The 15,369-nt window shown below is 44.6% G+C and overlaps 1 protein-coding gene across 3 annotated transcripts in view; it reads left to right on the top strand.

Annotated features, from left to right (window-relative positions):
• Positions 1-3,068: 3,068 nt before the first annotated feature.
• The window catches only part of LOC120395430 (T-cell surface antigen CD2-like), a 45,745-nt gene continuing 33,444 nt past the window's right edge, over positions 3,069-15,369 (top strand). For 2 of the 3 annotated variants that reach the window (XR_005592629.1, XM_039519836.1), the window contains exons 1-2: positions 11,228-11,357; positions 12,400-12,672. Coding sequence is in view for 2 of the 3 variants with exons in the window: in XM_039519836.1 (XP_039375770.1) it covers positions 11,303-11,357; positions 12,400-12,672 (328 nt within the window). In the remaining variant the exon portion in view is untranslated. Of the gene's footprint in view, positions 3,224-11,227; positions 11,358-12,399; positions 12,673-15,369 lie in introns of those variants that run through there. The other variant, XM_039519848.1, reaches the window with a different exon arrangement.

Below are 15,369 nucleotides of genomic sequence, written 5' to 3'. Positions count from 1 at the left end.
GCAACCAGTAATTTTATCTGTATTTGCAGTTGATTCAGAGTATGACCAACTTAATATCTGAGCTCCCTTTCCTCAGATTCATGTCCTATAAAAATACCTTTGACATAATTCATCACCCAAATGTTCACAATTCTCCAAAACAGATTAAGAACCAGGATCTGGTATGGGGAGAATGGGAAATTATCTTTATTAAAGAATTAACACCTCAGAACAAATCAGTAATCTTCAAACTTGTTGAATAAATACTTCCTAAATATTGTACAGCCGTGCACATTTATTTTTAGTTTATGATTTAGCTCATTCTTTAGTCAAATTCTGATAAACAGCCTGTGTAACGCATGATAATTGTTGAAGCGTCGACTCACTAACACTTTCCACACAACATATATCCTGGAATTGCCCCCATCTGGAGAACCTGAAAGACCATTCAGAAAACTCTCTGTGAAATCTGAGGAGAGGCGATGACTCCGGAACCATAGCTGGTTTTGTTGGATTTAATGATCCAACACTGCCTGGAATTAGCTTGGCACTCAGTCTGAATATAATCTCAGTAGGAAATGCAAAAACATGTTTCACTGAACAGTGGAAGGAAGAAAGCCATGATGTTTGAAGACTATCTATGAGGTGGCACAGCATTACCTATCTGAGGTTGTGTCACCAGCTGAGCAGCTACGTGACCTCAGCCTCCGTGTCCATCATGCTGGATCTCAGAGGGAGAGTCTCGCTGGGAGCAGCAGGCAAGCAGAAGGGTGGTGGGGAGATAAAGTGAAGGAACCTGGTATTGGGCCCAGTCTTTCCCAGGTAGTCCCAGCCACTGACCGATCTCAGCTGCCACCCAGCTCCCCCATCCAACTAGCCTCTTCTTCCACCAGACACCCGAACCCAGGTCCCACAAAGTCACCCTGGCCACATTCATTTTCATACCTTCCAACAGTTCTGGGTTTCGTAGGACTGTCCCGCTTTGCCGCCCCCCCCCATCCCGGTTGAAACAGGACATTTCCCACATTCAGTATCACCCGCAGCTGAGCACACGAAAGGCGCAGTGCATGCCATGGGCAGTGGTGGCTGCAGGGGAGCTCAGGGATGAGGACTGACAGTGAACTTGGGGGCACCAGGCTGAAGGGCAGGGGCTGAATGTGGGGTGGGCAAGGTGCTGGGGCTGTCATGACTGGGATGTGGGTGGACTGGCCTAAAGGGTAGGACAGGAGCCAGGATCAAGGCAGGAGTTGTAGCAAGAGTCACAAATTAAGAGTCAAAAATCGGAAGTCTAGTCAGAGATTGTAGACATAGTCAAGGATCAGGAATCAAACCAACGGTCAGAGCCTGAGAGCAGAGCCGGAATCCAAAGCAGGGTGTGCTCTAGCAGCCATGGGGTACAGCTGGGTTGCACAGACAGCTTCCTGGAACATCCTCTATACTGCACCTGACCCTATCAGAGGTCCTGGGCTGTGTGTGTTGCCAATCGGGTCTTCTGTGGTTGTCACTTCCTGTGGTGCTCCATCTCTCAGTGCATGGATTGCAGCTCTGCCACAGCCACAGTGTGGTGGTGGTGAGGAAGCATTGGTCACCTGTAACCCTGCAGACTTGCGTTCTAGTTCTCCACTTCCTTACTGCAGGGATGGCTCAACAGGATTGGCAGTGACCAGCTCCCCTCTCACTTTAGAGACCTGAAATGTTGGGAGGTATGCAAGTTAAGAGGATGCTGGAGCTGGGAATCATTGAAGAGTCCCATAGATCAGTGGTCAAGCCCAATTGTTCTGGTGCCTAAGCTCGATGGTACCACAAGATTCTCCAATGACTTCTGAAAATTAAATGAGGTGTCTCAGTTCAATGCCTGCCTCAAATAAATAAGCTAAATTCCAATTGGGAAAAGCATAATTCTTGTCTACCCTTGACCTGACCAAAGGTTATTGGCAAATCCCTCTAGCAAAAAAAAGCAAAGACAAGTCTGCATTTTCTACACCAGGAGTCTTAAACCAGTATACCATCCTCTCTTCTGGATTATATGGGGCTCCAGCAACTTTCCAGCGACTCATGGAAAGCTATTACCTCCACACACCAAGTATTACCTGGATGATGTGGTCAGACACAGCCAAGACTGAGGGATGAACCTAGAAAAGATGGATGTAATACTGTGTACCCTGATGAAAGCAGGTCTCACCGCTAATCTATCCAAATGTACAATAGGGCTAGGGGAAGCCAAATACCTTAGGTACATTGTGGGGAGAGGTGCAGTGAAACCCCAACTGAACAATCTAGAGGCAAAACAAAGTTGGCCTTGACCAATCCAGAAGAAACAGGTCAGAGTGTTTCTGAAGATAGTGGGGTATTATAGGTGATTAATTCCCCACTTCACATACCCTTTGATGGACCTGATAAAGGCCCGGGGCCCAAACATAGTGAAGTGGATCAGTGTGGCTGCAGAAGCTTTTGCAGATCTGAGGCCAGCCTTCTGCAGTAATCGGTGCTAGTAATTGCAGGCTTTGAGAAAGAGTTCATATTCCAAATGGATGCCTCCAAATTAGGGTTGGGAGCTGTACTTTCTCAAATGGTAGGAGAGGAAGAATTCCCAGTCGTATACCTTAGCTGGAAATTCCTTCCCAGAGAATAAAAGTACACTGTGGTGGAGAAGGAATTCCCTACAGTAAAATGGGCCATGGTAACTCTCCGGCACTATCTGCTCAGATGGTGGTTTACCCTCATTACAGACCACAGACCCCCTTAAGTGGATACATCAGAACAAAGAAAAAAAAATGCAAAGGTAACAAGATGGAGTCAGTTATGTCAATGCTGATGCTCTGTCAAGGGTACACCGTTTCTCTGCCCAAGTAGCCCAAACCCATAGTGTTGGGGGAAAGGAGGATGGGGTATGTGACAAAGTCAGACCGGACAGCTGTAAGAGTGGAGGAAGGCAGATATAGAAGAATAGTAAAGGCCCTTTTCCCCATGGGCTGAAAAGAGTTTACCTCAGGTCAACTAGGGACAGCTGAGTCCTGGTTAAGGGCTGCCTGTGACCTTTAAAAACCTCTCCTCTGGTGAGAGAGAAGGAGGTGAGACAAGTTGCAGCAGGGCTAGTGGCAACAGACAGAAAAGGCTTCTCCAGGGTGGAAGGCTGATCTCCCCCCGATAGGGGAAGCAACTAAGCTAACTGCCTGTTTGGGGAAGGACTGGCATCCTGGAGTCTGCATAACAAGGAAACACAGCAGAGAGTGGCCAGGAAAAGGTAGTCCTTTTTGTGTGACCTGTTATGAATGTTTCTTTGGATTGGCTGACGGATACTCCTTGGGCCTACTCTGAGGCCCACCTTCTAAATACTGAAAAATAAAACCTGAATGAGGAATAAAGACTCTCCTGAGTGGGACTGATTTACTCCAGGCCCCTGCACTGCCCGAGGGGGAAATGCTGAGCCCAGTAAGGCAAAGGAGGTGCCTTGCCTCATCCTCTGTAATTCCCAGATCCTTTTGTGCAGTACTTCTTCCTTGGTGGTCATTTCCCATTTTGTATTTGTGCGATTGATTGTTCCTTCCTAAGGAATGTATGTTTGTATCGGAAGAGAATGCCTGATATGCTGCACAATTTGGAGGGGGAGTAATGTGAACACCACATGACTGCTAGTTACCTTTTTCTCCAAAACCACACAACCAGCGCTTTTTCAGCTTTGACTGTTGAGTATTGCTCTAGCACATTTGCATATTAGGGATCTGAAAAGCCTGATTTTGCTGTGAGGTGGCTCATACACGGCTCACTTCCCACGGCTGCAGCAGTGATGTGGAAATAAAAAAGTTTATTAGCATTCTCTTGCCTGATAGATTTGGATGCTGTTTGATATAGTGGTCAAAGGTGTAACGTGTCTGTTTCATTAGCTCCATTGTCGCTTTGTGAGTTTGAGTCAGTAAGGCTAGTAAGAAAATGATTATACAGCCTTGTTGCTGACTCCTGATATGAGGGTCGCTGCTGCCCTTGCCAAGACCCCATTAGCTTGCCTGCTGGGGCCGGGGGAGAGGCGTCTATCCTGCAGCCCCAGAACTCCTGCGGCAGGCACAGGCACCTCTCCCCACCCCGCCGAGGTACTCCTGCAGGAAGAGAGCGCTAGGGGGAGGCCTCTCTCTCCCACAGTAGCCCCGGATCAGCCTCCTGCACCCCAAGCCCCTCATCTCTGGCCCCACCCCAGAGCCCACACCCCCAGCCGGAGCCTTCACAGCCTGCACCCCAACCCTCTGCCTGAGCCCCTTCCCACAAGAACCCATCGGCCCCACCCCCACCACATGAATTTTGTTATGTGCACCAATATGAAGGTGATGTGTCACATACCACCTCCATATTGGTGCACATAACAAAATTAATTCCACACATGGGTGGGAAAAATTAGAGAGAACACTGTCCAGCACCCCTGTTCCCAGTGCACAATGATGTGATAAATATAACTGGAGCCCTGGGTGGTTCTGTTACTCTTAGGGTGAGCAGATGTCCGATTTTATAGGGACAGTCCCGATTTTTGGGTCTTTTTCTTATATAGGCTCCTATTACCCCCTACACCCTGTCCCGATTTTTCACACTTGCTGTCTGGCCACCCTAGTTACTCTTCACCTGGAGGGTGCAGACCCAAGACACCTCGTTAATATCACCTGGAAAAAGGGAAACATCTTGCTAGGTAACCAGAGAGTTCAAACTACTGAACACTGCAAGAATGAATGTACCAACAAGTTTCAAATCTTTTCTACTAGACTCTTATGTCTGTATAATATGGAGAAAAAGGATGAGGAACACTACACAGTGAATATGTATAACAGTTCAGGAAATCTCTACCAAGGAAATGTTGAACTATACTTACAATATAGGTGTTAATGGATAATCTTAATTTCTTGCTCTCTAAGATTTGGTGGGACAGAGCCACATATGTTTATTATAGAATGTTGTGGTGAGTTTTCCATTTATTATCATGGTCTCCTGGCTTAATTTTTGGTAGTTTTGAGTTTCGTTACTTGTAGGGTTCTGAGATGCACCATTATTATTGTTAAAAAAACTATTTGTGGTTATTCTGTATAACACTCTTTTGAAAGTTCCAACCCATTCTATGAAAATTATGAAAATACATTAATTTTGTTTTGTTCTTTAGTTGAGTTTTGAATAGGTAACATTAAGAATGAAACATATTTTCAAATAGAGTCAAGTAAAGCTTCTGCAAATTTATGTTGCAAATTCAACAACCTGACTGTTACTTTCCCACAACCACCTTGTATGTTTCAGTAAGAAAATGTCCCACTTCTGTTTAAAGGAGGAGGTCAGGTGAAAAATATAAGATTGTTCTCAATTATACAATGTATAGATGGACAGACAGATGGTTAGGTAAATGAGAGACGTTATTCATTTAGTATTAAAGCTATTGTCCATTATAAGCCAAATTTTGTCACACACAATCTGGTTTCTCACAGCTAATTAATATGCTTGAAGTTTCATATGGATGATTTTATTACCAGATAGGAACAAATAATGTAGGCCAAATAATGTAGCGGGCAGGGGCGGCTCTACGTTTTTGGCCGCCCCAAGCAGTCATGCGCGGGAGGCGCCCCGGAGCCGCGTGAGCAGCGGACCTCCCGCGGGCATGACTGCAGAGGGACCGCTGGTCCCGCGTGGCTCGGCTGGACTTCCCGTGGCTGCGGACGGTTCGCGGGTCCAGCAGCTCCGCTTGAGCTGCCGCAGTCATGCCTGCGGGAGGTCCAGCCGAGCCGCGGGACAAGCACCCCCTCCGCAGTCATGCCTGCAGCAGGTCCAGTCGTCCCGGGGCTCCGGTGGACCTCCCGCAGGCATGACTGCGGCAGGTCCGCCGGCCCAGCCTGCCGCCCCCCCCAGCTGCAGGGGACGGGCCGCTCCTCGGCTCGCAGCGGCACGATGAGCTGGGGCCCCAGCCTTTTGCCGCCCCCCTAGATTTTGCCGCCTTAGGCACCAGCTTGTTTTGCTGGTGCCTAGAGCCGCCCCTGGTAGCGGGGTGGTTACCTGCTCCAGCCCTGACAGGATTAAAACCAGCCCTGGGAGAGGGCTGGAGAACAGCTCAGGCTAAGCAGGAAGCAGGCTCAGCTGGGGCCATGCCCCAATTAGGGCCCAGCTGGCCCTGTAAAGGCTTGAGCCAGGAGCTCAAGGAAACAGTCTTCCTCTGCTTGTAGAGGGAGAAGGGCCTGGCTGCAGGGACCCAAGCAAGACACTAGATTAGGAGCAGGGCTGGGGAAGGGCCAGAGGAGCTGGGAGCTCTGGCCTGGAAATCCCCAGGCTCCAGGCCTGACTATAGGTGAATAGGTGCAGGGTTGCCAGAGGCAGCAGGTCCAAACCCCTTTGCCTGTGATGAGTGGCTGATACTGCAGTCTGCCCCAGTGAACGGGGGCTAGATGGAGACTGGGCAGTAGCCGAGACTGAGGTGAAGTGGGGATAGTGGGTGGGGATTCTCCTGGGAGGAGGAAAGCCCCAGACTGTGGGGGTACTGCCAGGGGGCAGCACCCAGACAACAGGGCACCCAGTCTGGGAGGGACATGGGGGGCCAAGCGATAGTGGGACACCAGCCTGCAGAGGGTGCTCCAACAGCTGGAGAGCGAATTCCTGGAGATGACCAGCAGGAGATGTTGCCGGCTGAGTCTGCACTTGATTACAGCCATACTTACAGGATCGGGACTCTACCCTGGGAATCAGTGACTCAAAGATTTGGGGGTCATGGTAGATAATCAGCTCAACATGAGCTCCCAGTGTGATGCTGTGGCTAAAAGGGCCAATGCACTCATTGGATGCATAAATAGGGGAAGTGTGACTAGCAGTATAGTGGTTATTTTGCCTCCATATTTGGCACTGGTGTGACCAGGGCTGGCTCCAGGCACCAGCGAAGGCAGCAGGTGCCTGGGGCGGCCAATAGAAAGGGGCAGCATGTCTGGGTCTATGGCGGCAGTTTGGCAACAGGTCCTTCAGTCCCTCTCTCCCTCTTCGGCAGCTACTCAATTGGGGTATTTCTTTTCTTTTTTTTTTGTCTTTGCCGCTTGGGGCGTCAGAAAAGCTGGCGCCGGCCCTGGGTGTGACCACTGCTGGGAGCTCAGGTTTGAAGTTCAAGAGTTACAATGAGGGCCTTGTGGAATGTGGAGAGGGAGACACGAGCAGCCCTGACCAAGGCGAGTATCCCGGCTGCCTGAGACTGGTTCTGGGACCAGGAGGATAAAGACTCTGCTGACACCATGATTTATTTTGGTCAGGTTTGATACGGTTGGACCTGGTTTTGGTTTTTAAACTACATACTATATTGAAGCAGAGCCCAGATAGGAGGGGAGTTCTTAAACATGAAAGCAACTAGTAACACAGTAGTTACATAACACCAGCATCAGGTATGGTAGCAGGGTAACCACACAAACACTGATGGATTGGATATGATACCAACATTAAGCCCTGATTGACTGGCTCCTTGTGCCTCCTCCCGTATACATAGGTCCTCTCAGGGATCCTTGTGTCAGTGCTTGTAACCACAGGCTGTTTGTACCTTTCACATCGTTAGAAGCAGAGGCAGGAGCAAATGACCAAAGCAAACACACAACCTGTACAGCATTTCCCAAAGGGAAGAAGGTTATTTAACCTCACTGAAGAGTTTCTCGTGACACTAAAGTCTGGCGTGCTCTCCGGTGCGAGTGCCGCCTCATGCAGCCTTGTGGGGGCTGCTGCTGCAAGACAGTGCAGCATTGCGGCGCCCGGTGCACAGTCCATGCTCCAGGTGACCTTATTTGAACAACGCTCGAGCTCGTCATCTACAGTGACTCCAAAATCAACGATACCACAAACCAAGGCTCTTCTCAGCCAATCAGCACAGAGCAGCAGCTGGGTTCCTTCTTGCTGAAATGCTCTGCTGCCTCTGACTGCTGTCGCTAACAGGTGCTGAAGCAGGAGGAAGTAAAACTATGACCAGTAACCTGTCTCTGCTATGTAACTGTGCAGGGGAGAAGTAGCTTGTAAAGGCAAGGCTCCTGAGTTTATTAATAATACACATGAATATTCATTCATCTATTTATTATACATATTTCCAAGGTCCTTTGCACAATGGTATCTGGGGGTATTTAAATGGCTTAAAATGAGTCATTGACAGTCAAAGCGGAGAGGGACAAGGATGTGGCCAGTCAGCTACATAGATCAGTCAATTGACTGCCTTTGCAAACAGATGTGTTTCATACATGTGGCACGGTTAATGCTCAAGTGTACCCCTAACCTTGCATTTCCCTAGCACTTCCTGCCATCAAGTGTTTTAAAGCATTTTGTAGCATTAGTGAATTAAGCCTCGTGAGATACAGTAGGTGTTGGCTCCATCTCGTGCATGAGAACATTGAGCGGGGAAGGCCAACATTTTCAAAGTGACTAGGAATATTGGTGGCCAACTTGTGATGCCATAAAAAGGCCTGATTTTTCAGAAAGTGCTCTGACACTGACTGTGGCTGTGGCTTTGACCAAGGCATATAAAGTTTCCACCTCAGTTTCCTCATCTGTAAAATGGGGATAATTCTAATGTGTCTGACACAGCAGTGAGGTAGTTAATATTTTTAGAGTCCTCTCTATGTCTTATTAATGGAAAGACATAGGAAGGACCTTGAAGAGACAGTGATTCCACGGCTAGCAAGTATTATCAAAGAGCTGAGCCTGCAAGTTTAAGGGTTAATCTTCTCACTACTCTGTTCCCTTCACTGTATCGAGGGACTTTTCCTCTACACCTCTGCTGGTCTATTTCCCTCTTTTAGTTTCTCTTCCTGACTGAGACTGTCTGCTTTGTCTTCTCAACCTCATTCTTTTACTGTCTCTTTTTTCAAAGTGTTTTTCATATAGTTCCCAAGTCCCGGGGCTTCTCCTTCAGAGTCTCAGTGTCCCCTGTATGACCCCCCATGTGGCTTTCGAGTGCCATGGAACATTGTGGGACCAACATTGTTCAAAAGGAAAGATGTCCTAAATTAAGGTTTAGTCTTTGAAAGATATGTTTACTATCAAACATAATGGGCCACTCTGGCAGGGGCGGGGAGGGATATGCCTCACTGTGCCTTCCCCAGGATTTCCCTCACTCCTCTCCTCCTCTTGTACAGCAGCGCTCCTTTTATTTTAAAAAATAAATATTAGATTTCCCACCCTTTCCCAGCTACATTCTGGGGTATATTTCTTGACTCCATGTGCTTGTGCAATGAGTTGAGAGAAACTTTTCCAAGTACTGTGTGTGTATATATATATATTGTCCCTAGATACCATGGTAATTAGGTCCTCTGTAAATTCGTTGATAGATGGATACTGCTAGTGAGAGAGCGAGTTGGTGTGTTTAAAAAAAATAATTTTTTTTGCTATAACTTATTCCCAGAGAAAAGCTATAATCTGCACCCTGATAGATGCAATAAAAAGAAACTCCCAGGTTAACACCTCCTCTTTTGTGGCCTATGCATGTGGTTCTGGAATGTGTTTCCGACAGGCCGCCCGTTGGAATGTGTGGAACTGTGAGCTGGTGCACTGAGTGCTGCTGGATCTGTGAGTTTCCTGGATGTACAGGGCACGATTTAGACTTGCTGTAAGTGAATGTATAACTTCACTGGGCCAAATTCTTAGTGACATGAATGAAGATGTAACTTATATCTCAGGTGCAAGTTGTCTAAAGAAAAGTGGGCAAGTGAATGTAAGTGGTGTAGATTCCATCAGTGTGGTATTCAGTGAGTGTGCAAAGGAATAAAATTTACACTCCAGGTAGTGTGATGGATGTTTATCCAAAATGGCTGCCACAGATGCCTCTGGAGCTAGGACTGTCATTTGCTATGAGGCAAAGGAAGCAGTTGCCAACCCCTCAGACTTTTTGTAAATCTTTGCTTCACTCTTTGCCCTCCTGGCCCCAAGGCTTTGCCAGATATAATATAATCACATATAATGTTCTCTGTGCTGACACAACTCTGCCCCTGTCTTTACCCTCCCCAATTTTTTGTGAAATGATGCTGTTGATTGGAATGAAGTTATTGTCTGCAGGTCACAAGAGCCTGTGCGCTAATACAGACAGGCCTCAGGAGAGGGTAAGTAAAACGATGACTACTTTAAAAGGGCATTGTTAAACATATTGACCAAAGTGTTTGGTTTATCGGGGAAACACTTCTCCCTGGGTCATGACAATTGGCAAAATGACCATTTGTGGGGAATCTTTCTTATTGATAGTCAACATCGAAAGGGCACGAGTTTTCCACTTTAAATATCAGTCCCCCATTAATATAGTTTATTCATGATGGCAGAAGCTCTGGAAGAAAAGTTTGCCGGTTATGGCTAGGTTAGTCTACTTCAGCAAGTAAGCTCAAGTGAAGTATGCAATTACCCAGATTTAGGTGATCAAATGGATGGGTTCTATAATCAGTTGAATTTCAACCTCAAAAGGTGAGGAGGACGGTGTACATCATTTGCCTGGAAGAAGGGTTGGTCCAGATTCCAATATCTGTATCTGAGATTGTGGGTGGGTGGGTTTCCTAACCATTTTGTACTTTGTCCAAAAGGGCTTGTGTCTAGATCTGTACTTTTCCTGAAATGTTCCGGCTCCTTCTGTCTGTGCTTTATCCAGAGAAGCAAGGCCAGATTTCTGCCTTTCTATAGGCAGAAATATCCTGATCATACCTCTCAACTTTGTGAACCCTAAATGTATATGATATTTGATGGGTATGGCCATTCATCTGTAAGTATGGGTGTCAAAATGGTGACTCTTATGAATATTGGTCCTTTCTACTACACAATTTGGAGGGTGGGTAGTATGAGCAATCTGCACCATTGCTATTTACACCACTGAAATCCTAACTGGCAGCCCAATAATTCCCTAGTTTAGCAGCAGACGCCCCTTGGCTCCAAAACCAAACAAACCAGCACTTTTTCATTTTTGACCGTTGTCTCCAAATTTTCGCTCGAGTGAGTTCTCGTACATTAGGGATATGAAAAATATTATTTTCTGCTGTGAAATGGCTTGTGTTGTGCATACTTCTAAGCAGCTGCAATGCTGTGGACAATATGCAAGTTTATTAGCGTGCATGTATGTAACAGGTTTGGAATCTGTCTGATAGATACCTTGTGGCTTTCATCATTCTATTTCAGTAGATCCACCGTCCCTATGTGAGAGCTTTATTGTGAGTCATTGAGGAAATGATTAGAGAGACTCTAAGCATTGTTTCTGAATGGTCACTATCTTCAAGAGACATCAAACAGGAGTCTGGAAAGCTATTGGGATGTAGAGGGTTCCTGATAAAAAGTCCATAAACTTATGTGTATATATAATATCTGAGCAAAAATCAATCCTGACATGTCATCTAGTTTTGCCTTCCAGTTTATGCTGTGTGCACTTATTATTCTCCAAGGTAAGACTTGTAGACTTCTTATTTTTTCTTTTATTATTATTTCTCAGTAAATCACTAGCACTGCAATGTGTTTCTATTAAACTCAGAGGAAAGATCTGATCCTGTTCCAGCTGAAATTAGCAGGAGTTTTGTCATGGAATTCAAAGTGTGCAGGATCAGCCCATAATGATACATAGTTTAGAATGAAGTAAAATGAAATTCCCTGTTTCATTATATTGTATTTCTGGCTATACTAACCTTTGGCTTATAGTGATCTTGCTTTTGAAAAAGCTAGACAAGCTCATTACAAAATGGTTTTAATATGTTTTTAAGAGTGTCAGAGACAATGCTGAATTGAAATACAATAACAATAAAATGCATGATCTATTTATTACAGTAAATAGATAGCATTGCTTTCATGCTGAAAAGAGGGCTGCACTGAATTGTGTTCAGATGATGGTAAGAAATTGTAGATACTTCAAGAATCAATAGAGGATTTGTATTTTTTTTGCATGTTTGCAAAAAGTAACTTGATTAGAATTAGCTACTGGAACTTCCCCACCTTCTGTCTGAGGATATATTGGTTAGTGACATCCTACACTAGTGGTTTCCAACCTTTTTTTCATTTGTAGACCCCTAAAATTTCAAATGAAAGTGCAGACCCCTTTGGAAATCTTAGATATAGTCTGCAGATCCCCAGGGGTCCACAAAACACAGGTTGAAAACCACTGTCCTATACTTTAAATGTCATCCTTCATCTGGAAATTTCAAAAAAATTAGAAAAATTACTACTTTAAATAAATATGAAGAGGTAGATATTGACAATATTAGCTGATTTACAAATGGGGAAACTGATGAAGAGAGAAATTAAATGATTTGCCCAGGTTAGTAGCAGAGCTGAAATAGGACTCAGGAATCCTACCTTCTAGTCTCCCGATCTAGCCATTAGGATACTTGGTGCACATTTCTTAATTTTAATACATCTATCTGTTTGAATAGCATGCCCAGGAATATACTGTGTAGTTCTGTAACTAAAATTATTTTGCATGTGTTGTATTTCCAGTGCACAGTGATATGACAACTGTAAATGAGATCCTGGGTGGTTTTGTTACATTTCACCTCGATTATCCTGACTTCGAAAACCCTGCTTACATCACCTGGAAGAAGGGGAATATGTTGTTACATAACAGGACATATCCTAGGTTAACTATCTCTTCTAATGGAACCTTGGCACTTAAGAATATAGAGAAAAAGGATGAAGGACAATACACAGTGAGTGTGTATAACATAACTGGAAATCTTGTCTACCAAAGAATTTTTCAACTATACATACACGGTAGGTGTAAAAGTATAATCTCAGTGTCTCGCTTTGTAGGTATGTGTGGAATAGACACCCCCCCCAAGTTTTTAATAGCAGGTTATGGTTTCTCTACTTATTATCATATGCTCCTCATTTTATTTTCTGATAGTTTGGGGTTGTTTGGTTCCTTATTGAGTGATCTAAAATTCTAAGATGTACTTTATTGTCAATCATAGCACCTACCCTTGGGCCAAGATTTCCAAATATAAGAACCTAAAATTAGGCTCCTAAAACCTTATTTAGGCTCTGAAATAAGCAATCTCAGGAGGACAGGTGGGGTCCCAGAAGACTGGAAGGGGCAAACATAGTACCTATATTTAAAATGGGAAACAAAAAGGACATAGGGAATTACAGAGCTGTCAGCTTAACTTCGATACCTGGAAAGATACTGGAACAATTTATTAAACAAAACATTTGTAAGCATCTAGAAGATAATAGGGTAATAAGTAATAGCTGACAAATCATGCCAAACCAACTAAATTTTCTTCTTAGGGTTACTGGCCTGGTGGATAGGGGGAAGTTGTAGATGTGATATATCTTGATGTTAGTAATCTTTGAGATGACCAGGAGAACTGCATGGTAAATTGCCTGCCAGGTGTGAAGGTAGCAGATCTCATGAGACATCTAGATGGTCTAATAGGTAGTGCTGAGGAGGAGCTGGTGGTCATGGCAATGTAGGTACCAGTGACATAGGGAAAGGTAGGAGAGAAGTCCCAAAGGCCAAGTTTAGGCTGCTAGATAAGAGATTAAAGTCCAGGACCTCCATGGCAGCATTCTATGAAATGCTTCCAGTTCCACGTGCAGGGTCAGAAAGACAGGCAGAACAGCAGGGTGTCAATGCTTGGATCAATGAAAGTGTAGGGAGGAGGGATTTAGGTTTATTAGGGATTCAGGAATCTTTAGTGGAAGGAGTGGGTCTGTACAGGAGGGCTAGGCTCCATCTAAAACAAAATGAAACTGGACTGCTAGTACGTAAAATCAAAGAGGTTATAGTGGATTTTTTAAATTGTGGGGGGAGCCAAGAGGGGCAGCGGATTGCGCAGTTCAGGCAGATACCTCCCTTAGCAATGAATTTATTAAAGGGGGAACTCTGTATCCTAGTAAAGAGGATAAGGAAGAAGTTGGCAAAGGACAGGTAGGAGCCAGTGAGAAACACTCAAAAGTGAAAGAATCCCACTTAAAAATAACACATAATAAAGGGAAGCAACTGGATATTGACAAAAGATACCACTGTTTATATACAAATGCTAGAAGTCTAAATAGTAAGATGGGTGGACTAGAGTACCTGGCATTAAATGAGAACATAAGTACACTATGCATCACAGAAACTTGGTGGAATGAGGATAATCAATGGGACATGGTAATACTAGGGTACAAAATGTACAGGAATGACAGAGCAGGTCACCCTGGTGGGGGAAAGGCATATGTGAAAAAAAGCATAGAGTCAAATAAAGTAAAAATCTTAAATGAACCAAACCGTACCATAGAATCTCTATGGCTAGAAATTCCATGCTTGAAGAAGAATACAGCAGTAGGAATATATGACCGACCACCTGACCAGGCTGGTGACAGTGATTGTGAAATGCTAAGGGAGGTTAGAGAGACTACAAAAGCAGAAAGCGCAGTAATAATGGATGATTTCAGATGTCACTTCAGGACCTGATGCAGAGATAAAATTTCTAGACACCGTAAAAGACTGCTTTTTGGAGCAGCTAGTCCTGGAACCCACAAGGAGAGAAGCAATTCTTGATTTAGTCCTAAGTGAGCACAGGATCTGGTCCGAGAAGTAACTGTAGCTGAACCACTCAGTAATAGTGAGCATAATGTCATTAAATTTAACATCCTTGTAGGGTGGTTAAGACCAGAAAAACCTACTGCAGTAACATTTAAAAAGGGGAACTACACAAAAATGGGAACACTTGTTAGAGACGTTAAAAGGAGTTGTTACAAGGGCTAAATGCCTGCGAGCAGCACGGGGACTGTTTAAAAACACCATACTAGAGGCTCAGACTAATTGTATACTGCAAATCAGACACAATAAGAGGACCAAGAGAATACTCTGCTGTTTAGCCACGTTGGCAAAGGAGGCAGCTGGAGGCAAAACATTTCCTGTAAAATTTGGAAGTTAAATCCTAGTGAGGATATCACAAACTCTGGCAGGTTAAGTGTAAAAGTACAGTAAGGCATGCCAGGAAAGAATCTGAGAAGCAACTTGCTTAAGATGCAAAAATTAACAGTAAGAATGTTTGTAAGAGGTAAACAGTGGAGTCCCCTGGGTTTCTATACTGGCAGCTGTGCTGTTCAACATAGTCATTAATGACCTGGAAAAGGAAGTGAACAGTTAAACAGCAGAGTTTCCAGATTATACAAAGTTATTCAAGATAGTTAAGTCCAAAGCTGACAGCAAAGAATTACAGGGGGATCTCACAAAACTGGGTGACTGGGCAAGAAAATGGCAGATGAAATTCAACATTGATAAGTGCAAAGTAACGCACACTGGAGAAAATAATCCCAACTACACATACATAATGATGGGTTCTAAATTAGTTGTTAACTCCAAGAGCTCTTTCTAGAGTGTTATCATGGAAAGTTCTCTGAAAACTTCATCTCAATGCACAGCCTCGGTCAAAAAGGCTAACAGAATGTTAGGAACTATTAAGAAAGGGATAGAAG

Source organism: Mauremys reevesii, linkage group 1 (genome assembly GCF_016161935.1).
Source record: "Mauremys reevesii isolate NIE-2019 linkage group 1, ASM1616193v1, whole genome shotgun sequence".
In the NCBI taxonomy this organism is placed as follows: Eukaryota; Metazoa; Chordata; order Testudines; family Geoemydidae; genus Mauremys; species Mauremys reevesii.
This window is presented reverse-complemented; position numbering and strand designations above follow the sequence as displayed.